The sequence below is a fragment of the Nilaparvata lugens genome, chromosome 3 (assembly GCF_014356525.2).
Source record: "Nilaparvata lugens isolate BPH chromosome 3, ASM1435652v1, whole genome shotgun sequence".
NCBI lineage: Eukaryota > Metazoa > Arthropoda > Insecta > Hemiptera > Delphacidae > Nilaparvata > Nilaparvata lugens.
In genome coordinates, this window is record NC_052506.1 from 6279615 (window position 1) to 6294517 (window position 14903).

The window sequence follows — 14903 nt, forward strand, 5'->3', positions numbered from 1 at the left end:
TATTGATTGATTCATACAACAAGTAGGTAACTCCACATCATCAATAATGATACGGAGAGAAAAAATAAGGTAACCTTGTGCTATTCCTCTCCTAAATTTAGATAAGGTTACACATAGTCCGAAATAGTATAAAGCTTGGTTTACACCAAAGTTATTAACAAAATGTTAATAACTTAATCCATATAGATTCTATTAGATTGAACGGAACTTGACAAACACATATGTTCATCATGTGTATGATAAGTTATGTTCAATCTAATAGAATCTATAACGATCAAGTTATTAACATTTTGTTAATAAGTTTGGTGTAAATCCAGCTTTACTGATTCCTTCTTTTATCAAAGCAATTTATATAGGTGAATTAATTCTATAATTATCATTGCAAATCAATTCCCATTAAGTTTTGTGAATTTTTAAGACGAAATGTGAATCTTCATTAGTTGAGCATGAAATTAGAGAGATAGACGATACATTCCGCAGAAAATGTATATCTACTGAACACAAATTAAATAAATAACTTAAAGTGTGGAATGTATAATTATAAGAGTGAAAGGTGAGATGGAATGAACGAATCAATCAATCATTTAGTTAATCAATACGATTATTACAATTATCTATAATAATCGATATCATAATCTGGAAGAGAAAAGCTAAGCTCATAGCTGGCACTACCTTATTCCTCTTTCAAAGGTTAATTAATAGTAATGGTTCAAAAAGATAGATCATAATAGATCTTGGGTTCTATCTTTAGGCGATAATATTAAAATAAATCGGTAAACTGTAATTATTTCACATAGGCTAGATTTATAATCAATATCGGGGCACCGAGCTTCGCTCATTATTTTTATTTATTGATAAACAGAACACAATTCTCTAAAATGATCGTGTTTATATTTTACAGCTGGCTATACGGCAGCTTATGAATTTCGGGGATGCGATATTTTGATTTTCCACAGAATCACTCGCTCACTTTTTACCATCCACAGAAGACGAAAGTCTCAGCTGTTTTAGCCAAGGATGAATTATTCTTTTAATATCGTTCAGCGAGTTTTCCCAAGGATGAGACCTAGTGCAATCGAATTTTTATATCATGAACCTACTATGATCCAAATCTCGTGAAAATCGTTAGAGCCGTTTTCGAGATCCGTTGAACATAAATAACCAGATATAAAAATATAAACAGATATGCCGAAATTACTCGCTTGATATAATAGGGTCTGTGGAAAATCCTATATGGACAATGAATTCATATAATTATCCAGTGAACAAACATAAGCAAGAATACGGTTCCAGTTGAATTCTAAATCACGAGAGTATGATTAACAAACTAATAAACTCTATGGTACTATAAAAGGGTAAACAGACTACTGTAATTCTATTTTATAAATGAAAATAATTAGCCCTGATCAACTAAATATATATTCTAGGGCACATTCAATAATATAGTATCTAACTACTGATTGCATGGATACAACACTTCAAACTACATCTTGAAAGTCAATATATTCCAAACATTCAAACTACTGAAAATAAGAAAAAACCCAAAAAAGCCATTAATAAACCCACTACTTTGTAACATACTGCTGTTTGATTGTCAATAGAACAGTATACTAATCCAAAATGTAAAAACTCCTGATTAAGAAACTCAATATTTACATTTTAGTTACTTAGGCAATTCCCTATCATTCAATTTTGTAGTCAGTGTGGGCATTATAGACTAGTAGTTCTGTGAACAGTAGACCTCACGCAGTATTCTCATCCACAAGTACCTGATTGAAACTATAGACCTCATGGAAATACAGCAATAGACTGGCTTCTCCACACATCTGTGTAATCACTTGTCAGCTGATTTATGATGAATAATTCTATAGTCTGATTTTTACTCTAATATTGGCGTATGAAGGAGGCTCCTTTTTCCTTTTATATTATCCTTGAAATGCAAAATTTTCATAAACCTTGTATATACGTCGACGCGCAATTAAAAAAGGAACATACCTGTCAAATTTCATGAAAATCTATTACCGCGTTTCGCCGTAAATGCGCAACATATAAACATTTAAACATTATTAAGAGAAACGCCAAACCGTCGACTTGAATCTTAGACCTCACTTCGCTCGGTCAAATAATATACAAGAGAAAAAAAAAATTGGACAGAAAAAATAAGGAAATGATGTAGTCGATTTATTTTCTATTAAGTCTATATGAATTTGTAGTGAATGAAGGCGCTTTTTAGAATACAAGGAGGGGAAAGATTCGAACGGAAAAGAAAGGAAGATGATGAGGTCGATATCGATCTCCTAAAGAAAACAAACAAATTGTAGAGCAAGAAAATAATAACAGTGGTGGCGGTCTACTCTTTCATTCATTAGCCTACAATCTATATTATTTGTTCTTACAGAAATGTCAGAACCGACCTAATTATTTTCCTCACTCTTTGTCACGAACTCCAGGGCTCTAGCTTTAAGGAAGAAACCTTCTGTTCAAGGTTTTTTCAAAAACCTTATGTTTTTACTCCGGCCCTAGTCTCCATCAGTTATACTTTTCAGGAAGTTTGATAGGATGATTAATGACAAAAACTACAACGAAAACACAACTAAATACAGAAAGCTATAAGATCATAAAAGATTATTTAATTGGAAATCAACAAATTTTCAGGAAAAAAATGCTTCTATTTACAATGTTTCATTATCTAAATATCATATTCACTAAACATATTTACAATGAATTTTGAAAATCTACAACTCGAACATGGGAGATAATTCTAGACGAATTTCAAATTACTTATTCTTCTCCAAATAAGTCACACATTCTCATAAATTACAATTCTGATAATTTTTTATTACAGTTTAATTCTAATCATTTTCATTCAAGCTTCAAGGTGAAAGGCTGATACATCTATTTTTAATTTCCCATATTTCTTAAATTTACACTATATTTCCAAGGAAAATGAATAAACAAGGACACTGTAGATTGTAGGGGTTCAATTATAGAAATAGCAAGACCCTTCAGTATTATTTAAAGTAACTACTTGTCAGTTTCACTTGATGCCACTAAAAACTGACACTGAGAATATATTATAAAAGAGGTATTTGAAATACATTGGGTCTACTGATTCTGCACTACGGTATTATTGGTCACATTAAAAAAAGATGCAGTCAATGATACAAATATTTCAAAACATAAGCATGATACAAATATTTCAAAACATAAGCACCATAATAATTAAACAATACTACAACCGACTACTGATAATTTCAAATAGTTAACTACTTCACAGGCAAAATTGGTTTTAGGAGTTCAGTTACCTCGTTGATAACTTTTGGATTTCCACTATGTTTCACTGTATGCCTCTTGTGATGTTCAACAATGAACTGTCCTCCAGATCAGAATTTCTTCATTGAGAACGCCTCCTTCAGCTTGATATCTTTTTTATAAACTGTAAAATGGGATAATAATAATACTATTGTTTCAATAAATATAAGCTAACAGTTGAAAGTGTATCTTATTAAAAAATAACTACTGGTTCACGAACAAGATTGAAATCCACAAACAAGCAATAAATACGCTCGTGTGGGCATCATCCGAGATAATAATAAAAATGGTTAACATCATAAAAACCAAAAACAGTACTCGATTCATTGCAGTAATTCTAAATCAACATATAAATCTTTTAATAATATAATTTTTTCAAAAAGATAATTGTCAGTAATAGAACTTTACGATAATTCGTTGTTCCATTTACACATAAAATGAATTTTGAGTCCAATAAAAATTATAGCTACCAAACAAAAAGTGGTCTCCAGAGATTTTCAACTCGATAAATACAATCATTCAAGATTCCTTTATTACAAATTTAAAAACTTTTTTATCATCCAAGTTGAAACTTACAAAAAATGAAAGGTATGTTCCACCTTTTGATATTTCCAAATTCACTTGAATTGATTTCAAAGTAAAATGATTGGTTGTTTAAGAATAAAAAATATATATAAAAAAGTAAAATGGAATTGGAGGTAGGCCACACGCATTGGTTTTGATTACCTACTAAAACTTTCATGAAAAACTCTTATATGTCGATCATACATTATTTCTAAATAGGCCTACATACTTGAACAGAATTTTTAACATTCTAAAAGTAGAAAATGAAATTGTAACTTCTTCAAGAAACTTAATTTATTATTTTTGAAATAATATGCTGTAATTTGGATTTTCGTTTAAAAATAATTATTGACTCATTAGCATTTGAATAAATACAGTACAATCTCTCAGTAATTTTCATCTGTAAACTTATTGTCAATCAATTATAACATTCCAAAATTTCATAGCCTTATTATTGAACAAAATTTGTGGAATGTTAGAAGTCAAGAATAAAATTCTACCAGTGATCATAATATCAATCAATATGAAATCAAAAATCCTTGTTTGTATAAATCATAATGTAACAAAAATATTGAATTCGAAAAAAAACGTCAAGTTATAATACAATGAGGAATTAGTTCTCCCACACAAACAAAAAGACAAAAAGATCTTGTTTTGGGATGATTATCCTTTTTCAAAGTTACCATACTTTGTAATAGCCTGCTAAAAATACTCCTCGACCTGACCAGTGTACACTTTTTATCAGCTGGAGAAGTTGCTGGTTCAGGCCACGAAATATTTGAATTCTTCAATTTAATCAGTTTTTGAACAACATATATAAAGGCTTAATAGATCAACACATTGAAATGCTTCCACAAGTCATACCAAGCACTGTTTCAATTACAAATTCAGTTCTCAGACATTACCACTCATTTTGCATTCTTTACTCAATACCTAACAATTGTTTTCAAATAAAATATTTTGATACCTTTCAACGATTCACAACATCCAATTCGAGTTCATCAAATAATTCTCAACAACACTCAACATTCAACCCCAGTTTCTGCAATAATTTTCAACAACAAACAACATACACAAACCATTTTTTCACAATAATTTCTCAACAGAGAGATCTTACACACTGTTCATCCCTGATTCAGTCTCTACCGCTCTACCTGTTGATGCAGTAGTCATAGAGAGCTCAATTTCTCTAGACTGCAGTTGTCTAACAGAGTACCTAGTTCATGAGTAGATGAGCTTTCTAGTCTAATAGTAGGCCTAGTCTAATAGAGAGTTTAACTACTCATGAATTACTGTAGACTACTTCAGTATAGATGTATTGAGCTCTCTATTAGACTACTACAGTCTAGAGTAGTTGAGCTCTCTATTAGACTCTATTAGACTACTACAGTCTAGAGTAGTTGAGCTCTCTATTAGACTATTGCAGTACGGTAAAAATAGTTGAGCTCTCTATTAGACTCTATTATAGACTACTGCAGTCTACAGTAGTTGAGCTCTCTATTAGACTCTATTAGACTCTTTTAGACTACCGTACTGCAGTATAAAGTAGTTGAGCTCTCTATTAGACTCTATAAGGCTGGTCACAAACCGCTTAGTCAAGACAAGACTAGTCTCGTTTAGTCACAATACGTCACATAGTTGCTTATGGAGTCATGTCTAATTGCAATGACTAATCAGTGTGTGTTGCATCATAAGCAGCAATATGAAGTTTTGTGACTAAACGTGCCTAGTCTTATCTTGACTAATCGGTGTGTGACCAGTCTTAGAATACTGCAGTCTAGAGTAGTTGAGCTCTCTATTAGACGACTGCAGTACGGTATAGAGTAGTTGAGCTCTCTATTAGACTACTGCAGTATAGAGTGGTTAAGATCTCTATTAGACTACTGCAGTATAGAGTGGTTAAGGTCTCTATTAGACTACTGCAGTATAGAGTGGTTAAGATCTCTATTAGACTACTGCAGTATAAATTAGTTGAGCTCTCTATTATACTATTGCAGTCTATAGTGGCTGAGCTCTCTAATGGACTACTGCATCACCAACCTATGGCTGTGCAGATATTATGAACGGGGGAGGCTGCTGTTGCCAATTAGTCGACAGATTATTTGGGTTCTCTTTCTTTTTCTCAATGTCATTGTCGTTCTCGTCCTCCTCCTCCTCGTACTCCTGAATGGTGATGTCACGAATGGAGGGTCGATGCGTGCGCCGCCAACCCTCGGGCGGTGATATGTTGCCGGTGGTCTTGGTGAGGATGCGCTTGCCCAGCAGTGATATAAGTATGGCGCCCAACGGGGCGGTCAGCAGGATTGACAGGATGCAGATCATCATCACCACCTCGGCGTGTTTGAAGTCCTCCGAGTCTCGTTGGTCGCGCAGTGTGCTTACTGCCACCGGTCCAAGCGCGGCCTGCCAAATGAATAGATGATTAAAAATAGAAGTGAGAGAAAATATTGAAAATTACACCCAAATAGAAAGAGAGAGGGGAAAATGAAATAAGGAAGAGCACCGGTCCAAGCGCGGCCTACAAAATGAATAGATGATTGAAAATAGAAATAAGAGAAACTATTGGAAATGGCACACTATTGGAAATGAGAGAGAACAAATAAGGGTAAACACAGAAAAAGAGCAAAATGAAGTGCAAAAAAGGTAATTTTGACTTGGATATAGCGATATAGCTCTGAGGGTAAGTCAGTAGCCTAATTTAGTAAGTAATAATAAGTAGCACAAGTAGGTAAAAGTAGATGATTAACTTCAATAAGTAAGTACCTAAGTAAAGTGCTCACTGCCACCAGTTCAAGAAGAGCCTTTAAAATGAAAAGATAAATGGAAATGGAAATAGGGAAAATATTGAAAATGATATGCAAATAAAAAGAAAGGGAAATAAGTCAAATGAAACCAGGGTGAAACTTAACAATAAATAAAAGACCAAAAAAGGGTGTAGGTTCAGTACTGGACTGATAAGAAGATCCTTTGTTGTTCAGTGCAGGGTTAGGCCAAGATAGGAGAAAGCCAACTGCGCAGGGCTGGCTGCTGTATTCCCAATTACAAAATTATAATTTGCTGGCTGGTTTGCTCAAATAGCTGGATACAACTCAGCTGGCTGATCTAATGTTATTGCTATATGCATAGTATATAGTGTCTTATTGCTGTGGGAGGGGTGAATATTGGTCCAAGGGTGAAGTTGAGAGACTGGGTGCCGGTTGCAGAAGAGCAGGTTGAATTTTAACTGTGATTAACTCCAATAAAACCAATCAGAGAAGCTGTCTTATAAAAAAGGCCTTCTCTGATTGGTTCTTGTGGAATTAATCAAGGTTAAAATTTCACCGGCTTTCCTGCAACCGGCACCCAGTCTCCTTGACCCTTGGACCAATTCACCCCTCCCACAGCAATAAGGAACTATACAGTGTTTGGCCTTTTTTATAAAACAGCTTCTCTGATTGGTTCTCGTGGAATTAATCATGGTTAGAATTTAACCTGCTTTTCTGCAACCAGGCTGGGACTTCAAGTAAATAAGTAAGTAAGCAAGCATGCAAGTAAGTAAAAAAGGTCATGGAATTCTAATTTCCATTCAATCTATAGTGAAAGTCACTTCAAGCCTTGGTGGAATAAGGGTATCATTATTGTTATTTATAAGAAATGAGACCGTTTACAGTGAATCTTGATTATAATCATAATAAATGATGAGCTTATTCCTCTGATGAGCTTATCATGAGCTTATTCCTCTGAGCTTATTATGAGCTTATTCCTCTGATGAGCTTATTATATGAGCTTATTCCTCTGATGAGCTTATTCCTCTGATGAGCTTATTCCTCTGGAACTCCTCAGTTACGAGCTTTTTGATGGGTATACTATCCATGAGCGTAGAATCTGGGGGGGACACGGGGACGTGTCCCCCCAATATTTCATGGTATATGCTATGTCCCCCGGAAAAATTTATTGAAGATTCAAATTATGGCTGGTAATCAGAACAAACAATACAACTAGGCTAATGCTGTTTTATTATGCTGGTTTTTTGTAAATAATTTTTATCTAGTAAAACTTAAAACTATTAACTCAGAATTTTATTTATTTACCCACTAATTTATTTAATCTGTCGAATAAGAGGATTTAAACGGATTTGGAGTAAAATTTTCTTTGGAAACCATCATTTCAATAAGCTATTTAAAAAAAATCTTTGCTTGGGGGACACCCCTCAGACCCTCCAGTACGTCCCCCCCCCCAATGTCAAACAGCAATCTACGCCAATGATACTATCTATAATAGATGGGAAACTATCTCGCTGGATGATCCAGTCCTGAGAAGAAATCTACCTAGTGGAGAGAACATAAATGATTGGCTGCCCGGCCGGCTAGTGCAAAATGAATTGCATGCAAAACAGAGCTGTACAACAGATATGTACAGTACCGTACACTATTCCACCCTCATATAGCAATTTCAACAACATTATTATTCTGACTATTCTTAGAATAGTTGATTATTCTTTAACTATAGTCCAATTGTATATTCAGATTGATGATTTAGTGTATAAATTGAAATGGACATAACCATAGCCACCTCTAATACAAGGCCCCGGCCTACGATATTGCAACGTCGCAGTGTAGGCCTAGAATCTAATACATGATTGGTGAAAAAGATCATCTGGTATTTTTTTAAATCTTTTTCACCAATCATGTATTAGATTCTAGGCCTACACTGCGACGTTGCAATATCGTAGGCCGGGGCCTTGTATTAGAGGTGGCTATGACATAACCTATATAATATTTGGACAATTTGAGACAAAAGTAGGAAATTGAAGAAGTTTTGGGCAATAGCCTGTTTTATTCTTTCCCGACTACTGTAGCCTATTGTTTACTCTATCCAATAAATAAACTAAATTAATTTGAAGAAATAAATAAAATAGGATGAAATAAATAGTAAAACTATTATGGGTAGGTGAAAAAATCAAGTTGAAAAAGATACCATCTCATAAAACCAATATATATAGGAATTAACTTGAAATGGAGCAATTATATTACCTGTACAGTAGCTTTTGCCATCAACGATAAAGCGACAAAGAATTTCTCTCTAGTGTTCAGTGATGATTTGACTCCAACTAATACTGTTACAACTATCCTTATCTGTAAATAGAAAATGATAAAGAATATTATAAACAAAATGTGATAAAATAATTGGGTTTTCAAAGTTACAGAACATAATATCAATGGAAAAGATGTTGTGATGCAAAGTTACATATCATAGTACATTTAATAAGTAGGCTACTTTTCCATCAAGGAAGAACTAAAAATAAGATGGAAAAGTTCTCTGTTGACTAATATAGGTAAAAATCAGTCTTCAATAATGGATTCAAAAAGAATAATATACAAGAAATCAATTGAGTAAATGCACCACAGTTTTCAAATAGAATATATTACATACAATAATCAACCCAACATACAAAACATATGTTGGAGTGAATACAAAAGAGAAATTTCAGTTCAAAGAAGTGGCAAAAATACGAATTTTATATGAATATTAAGAAAAGTGATGATGTATTCAACTTTAATTGAGAAAAACTCAACATCTTCAATTTGCTTATAAATCAACCAAAATAGCTAATACTATGCTATCAATACCTACTCTAATCAGGGGTGCCCATCCCCCCAATGGTCCATGTTGCAAAATCCCCCCCCCCCAATATTCTTAAAATTTGGTATCCATTTAGGTACTTAAAAACTGTATATTGAAAAATCCCCACCATTTTCCCTAGTTTTTTCCAAAAATCCCCACCAAAATTCAGCCTCATGTCGCAACTTATGACATCAAAACATGCTGTGGGCACCCCTGACTCTAATACTCTTTTGCAACTAATAATTATATTTGCACGAGATTTCATGTATTCAGGGTTTTTGATGGCATTTTATTTGAAATTTCATTGATAAGTCATGAATCATTATTTGTACAAATTAATAAAAACAATATAAAAAACTTGTAGTACCTTTTATTGAAAATTTTAAAATATTTCAACGACTAGCTTCGACGAAATATTTCAAAGTTTTCAATAATAAAGGGTACTACAATGTTTTTATATTGATTATTACAGTATTATTATAACAAACATCCAAATTAAATGCTGTAATTTCGTTTAATAATAATAATTATTCATTCATTAGAATTTGCATAATTGCAATATATTAGTAATTTTCAACTGTTTTTATTAATTTGTACAACAGTACTGTAATTTCACTGTAATTTAATTCAATAATCATTCAATTCTAACATCATCAATTATTCCATATTATTGTCTTGTTAAGATAGCTTTACAGTTTCACCACTTCATTGCAATCAATAATCAACAAGTGAATACTTGAAACCATTTTAAAATCGGTCAGACCATTCTCTCAATTTATTCCACTATTGGTTTATAATTAGTATTACTTGTCTACTCTCTCTATAATAGCTTCTCAATTGTTAAGCTTTCTAGAGGTAGAGAATCCAGAATATGTGGTTCGAATTGCAATAAATTATGAAACGTAGTTGGAACAAAATTTGCAGTATATTCCCAGTTCGCCTAGGCCTTCACTTGATTGAAATCATTAATCATTCTTTATCTTAGACATAGAAATTCAGATTCATAGAATTTGTTTTGAAATCAATCGAACCAGGTTACAAGAACATTAACCCCAATTGCTTGCATTTCTTGCAGTCCTCTCCACGTGATCAGATTCCCCTGTGAATCAATCACTATAACTTGTGGAACACTAACAATATTATACATATATCTCAGAGCCAACCTGAAAGGCTCATCAAAATCCAGAGCAAACCAGTGTCCATGGCTCTTTTGAAAATCATCCATCATCTTCTCTTTTTCCTCATCAACACTCACATAGACAATCTCAAACGGTTTGAAAATTTCTTTTGATTTCTTATACACTTCAATCAGCATCGGTAATATTTTCGTGTTTTTAGAACAGTAGCTACATGAGAAGAAAATCGCTATTGCTTCTTTATCTTTTAGCACAAAATTTGAATCAATTTCAACTCCTCTACTGTCGACAAATTTCTTTCCAAGGAGAGGATTATCACTCGTGGCTGAGAAGTAATTCAGGGGATTCTCCAATTTTTCTTTTCTGAGTTCCTCCTCTAAAGAACTTGATGAACCAACTTCAGAAATATGCTCTGACAGAAAAGTTATTATCGTATTTCTTTTTGAATTGTCGCCCATATTCTTCAACATGAGCTTATAATTATCAAGAGAAAGTTACCTATTGATTACAGATTTTCTCAAAACTTGAAGGTCGTTTGAAATGATCACACACTTTTCAAAATAATTTGGATTTTTGTAATATATAACTTACATAAATATTATTACACAAAATAAAATATATGATATCATAACCTGAATGTCGTCATATGATGTTAATTTTCCAGATTTTGTAAATATTTAACATATTTCTATCATGATTGAAAAATTATTGTATGATGAATGAAACTGAACACCTGAGCTTTTTATGGATGGAAAGTCATATCCGTCTCAGGTGTTTTTACAATACTAGTAGTTCTGTGGACAGTAGACCTCACGCAGTATTATCATCCACAAGTACCAGATGTCAACTGTTTTAAAATGTTAACAAACTCAGTTCACGTTTGAATTTGTATTCCATATGATATAATTCATCCAGTTCCGTAATGATCTTTCTATCTGATGAAAATTAATTTTTTAGAATCAAAAATATTTTAATTTCCCCAGCATTATTTTTAGTTCATTTGTTTATTTTTATTCACCTATTTAAAAGTTTTTTTCGAATGTGAGAATATTGATACTGATGGGCACGCATAATAATACCATGACTGCAAAACAAAATATTGAAACCGAAGACCTTAAAGCTGCGATTAGAACAAATTTATTAAAAAAATGTGAATAACTCAATCCTTTTAGATTATATCAGATTGAACATAACTTATCATACACATAATGAACATTTATGTGTTTGTCAACTTCCGTTCAATCTAATAGAATCTATAAGGATTAAGTTATAACCATTTTGTTAATAACTTTGGTGTAAACCCAGCTTAAAGATGCATACCTCTTTAATGTCTTTGATTGAAACTATCTATAGACCTTAGACAAATACAGTAATAGACTGGCTTCTCCACACATCTGTGTAATCACTTGTCAGCTGATTTATGATGAATAATTCTATAGTCTGATTTTTACTCTAATATTGGCCGTATGAAGGAGGCTCCTTTTTCCTTTTTTAATATCCTTGAAATGCAAAATTTCCAAAAACCTTGTATATACGTCGACGCGCAATTAAAAAAGGAACGGTACCTGTCAAATTTCATGAAAATCTATTACCGCGTTTCGCCGTAAATGCGCAACATATAAACATTTAAACATATATTAAGAGAAATGCCAAACCGTCGACTTGAATCTTAGACCTCACTTCGCTCGGTCAATTACTTGGGAAATTTGAATTTCTGTGATAATTATGAATTAATTTTTTCAATTATTGAAAAGTATAAATTTTTGTACGTTATCACTTTGATTAGAAACCAAATCGTCTAAAACAAAACTGTGTCCTCCAATTTGGCAATAGAATTGAGTCGATTGTTACTTGAGTTTTTTTATTAATGGAGTTCAATTTATGATTACAATCCTAGATTTAATTATTTGTTGAAAAATCTTTTGTTTTCTACAAATACGTTTTTTTACAGAATACGGTACCTATAATTTATAAAATATATTTTTATTTTTTCTTTGTAACCGGTACTGGTATTGATAACAATTAATTTCCAAATGCTACATTTTACAATGCAGCATTTTTCTACCATTGCTCCATTTTTTTCCCTGCATGATCATTTTATGTTTAAGTTTCGTAAGCAACAAGACTTGTTAAGCTGCGTTTACACCAAATCTATTAACAAAATGTTAATGACTTAATCCTTATAGATTCTATTAGATTGAATATAACTTATCATACACATGATGAACATATGTGTTTGTCAAGTTCCGTTCAATCTAATAGAATCTATAAGGATTAAGTTATTAACATTTTGTTAACAACTTTGGTGTAAATGCAGCTTTGGTGTACTAGTTGTAAGTTTATCCCAGGGAATTGTCAGTTAAAAAAATATTAATTTAAATATGAATAAGATAAAAATAACTTAGACAAGATCAAGAGAGCGATTAGGCCTATAGCAGATACTCACAACAATGCAGAAAATTAGGATGCCACTCCCAACGCCAATTATATTGGTGTCGATTTCATCAAACTTTACTTGGATTCCAGTCAGAGCAAACAGCACTGGCTCGCATAGCATCCAAAATATTTCAAACGCATTTGCTACTGGATTCTGAAAAGTAACGTGATTAGAAATTTTAAACAACACACAACAATATTTTACACTTTTTTCTCCACAATCACACATCAACATAATACTCGCTATTCACAAAACATCCAAATTTTATCTTCCCATCTCTATAAGTCCTATTCCACAACCAATCCTTCATATATTTCTGAAATTCTCTATAGAAACATAAGTAGCAACTTTACCAGTTGGAACCTATTTGAGTCTCTCTCAATAGGTACATTCAAGAAGAAAACACGCCTGTTGCTATCAAATATAGGGTCAGAGAACTCTGAAGGACTAATAATGTCGGCATATAGGTAACCGAACTGAACATAAAAATAATTGAAACCTGGAATTAATTTATCTCATTAACATTATTTTTTCAATATCTATTAATCTTATTTTCAATATCTATCTAGCTAATTGTAATATATTCGCGCTCTGATAAATTTTCTTTAATTTTTTTTTTAACCTGATGAATGAGAGCCCGCGCATGGTTCTGGGGACACCCTCTGGCTCATCCTCCAAATCTACGTGGTTTATAAATTTATTAATTTTTTACATTATATTTTTCAAATTCTACTACATATATTTTTTTCTTTTTGATTACTCATTTTTAACATTAAACTAACCCTTCATTATTATTATTATTCTACAACTTGAGACCATTACAATATCCCAAATTGGTCAATCTATATTTAAATATAAATGTGATTTACTTATTCACTTCAAGATTTATAATAATATGTAGGAATGGAATGTATAGCAAACACTATAGTTGTCGTTTTTGTATTTTGTATACATTAGGATCTTTTTTTTTTTGTTCACTACAGTGATGAAGTATCACTACTGTTAATCAGTATTGTTATATACATTTTTTTTTCCAAGTTAATTTATTTTGTTCTCTTTTCAATTATTTAAAATTTGTTATTATTTTAATAAGTAGATATAGTTTGTTTTTTTCATATTGTTTGTAATATTTTTTTTTTCTTTATCATATTATTTGTATTTTTTTGTATTGTTATCTTGTAATAGAGAGTTAAGTGTAAGAGAGGGCCGACTGCGCCCTAACTTCGCTCTCTACAAAAAATAAAGGCAGTCATTCAATTCAATTCAATTCAATCTGTTGGGGCCCGCGCCTGTTTCTTGTGGATTAGTCATCGTCATCCAGCAGACAACAGGTCTGCGTACCAATACCCTATGACATAGTGCTATTAAACACAATCACCAACAGATTATTGTAACTGTTGTTTTTGTAATATCTAGTATAATATTATCAATTTACCATATTATCTATTTAAAAAAGTCAATCCTTATTAACGTGAATGTTTACAAAAATCTGAATCATTCCTCGGAATCTTCCAAACGTATTGGCAATCCGAAGAACTAGTCTTCACACACAGACCTCAGGTCCATGTGAAGATCATTCCTGAATTAAAGCACTGTCGGTTCACGACTCTTCCCTGATAAGTTATGAATCTCAATCATGATAAAATACTAGGTTGTGTATTTTTTGAGAACCACTTTCTATTTGATTTAATTTTAATTTTTTGGTGTTTTTTATTGTACAAAATATTATTCTTATGTATGAGTTCTTGTAAGAGTATGTAGAGCTGACAGCAGATTGTAAATCATATTGTTTTGTTTTCTATGAGGAATAAAGAATTTTTTGAATTGAATTGAATTGAATTGAATATATC

At 32.2% G+C, this 14903-nt stretch overlaps 1 protein-coding gene across 1 annotated transcript in view; it reads right to left on the minus strand.

Moving 5' to 3' along the window:
• Positions 1-3013: 3013 nt before the first annotated feature.
• The window catches only part of LOC111045739 (sodium/hydrogen exchanger 9B1), a 96447-nt gene continuing 84557 nt past the window's right edge, over positions 3014-14903 (minus strand). Inside the window, 3 exon segments of the mRNA XM_039422703.1 lie at positions 3014-6279; positions 8889-8990; positions 13063-13206. Of these exon segments, the coding sequence (XP_039278637.1) occupies positions 5917-6279; positions 8889-8990; positions 13063-13206 (609 nt within the window). The 3' untranslated portion in view covers positions 3014-5916.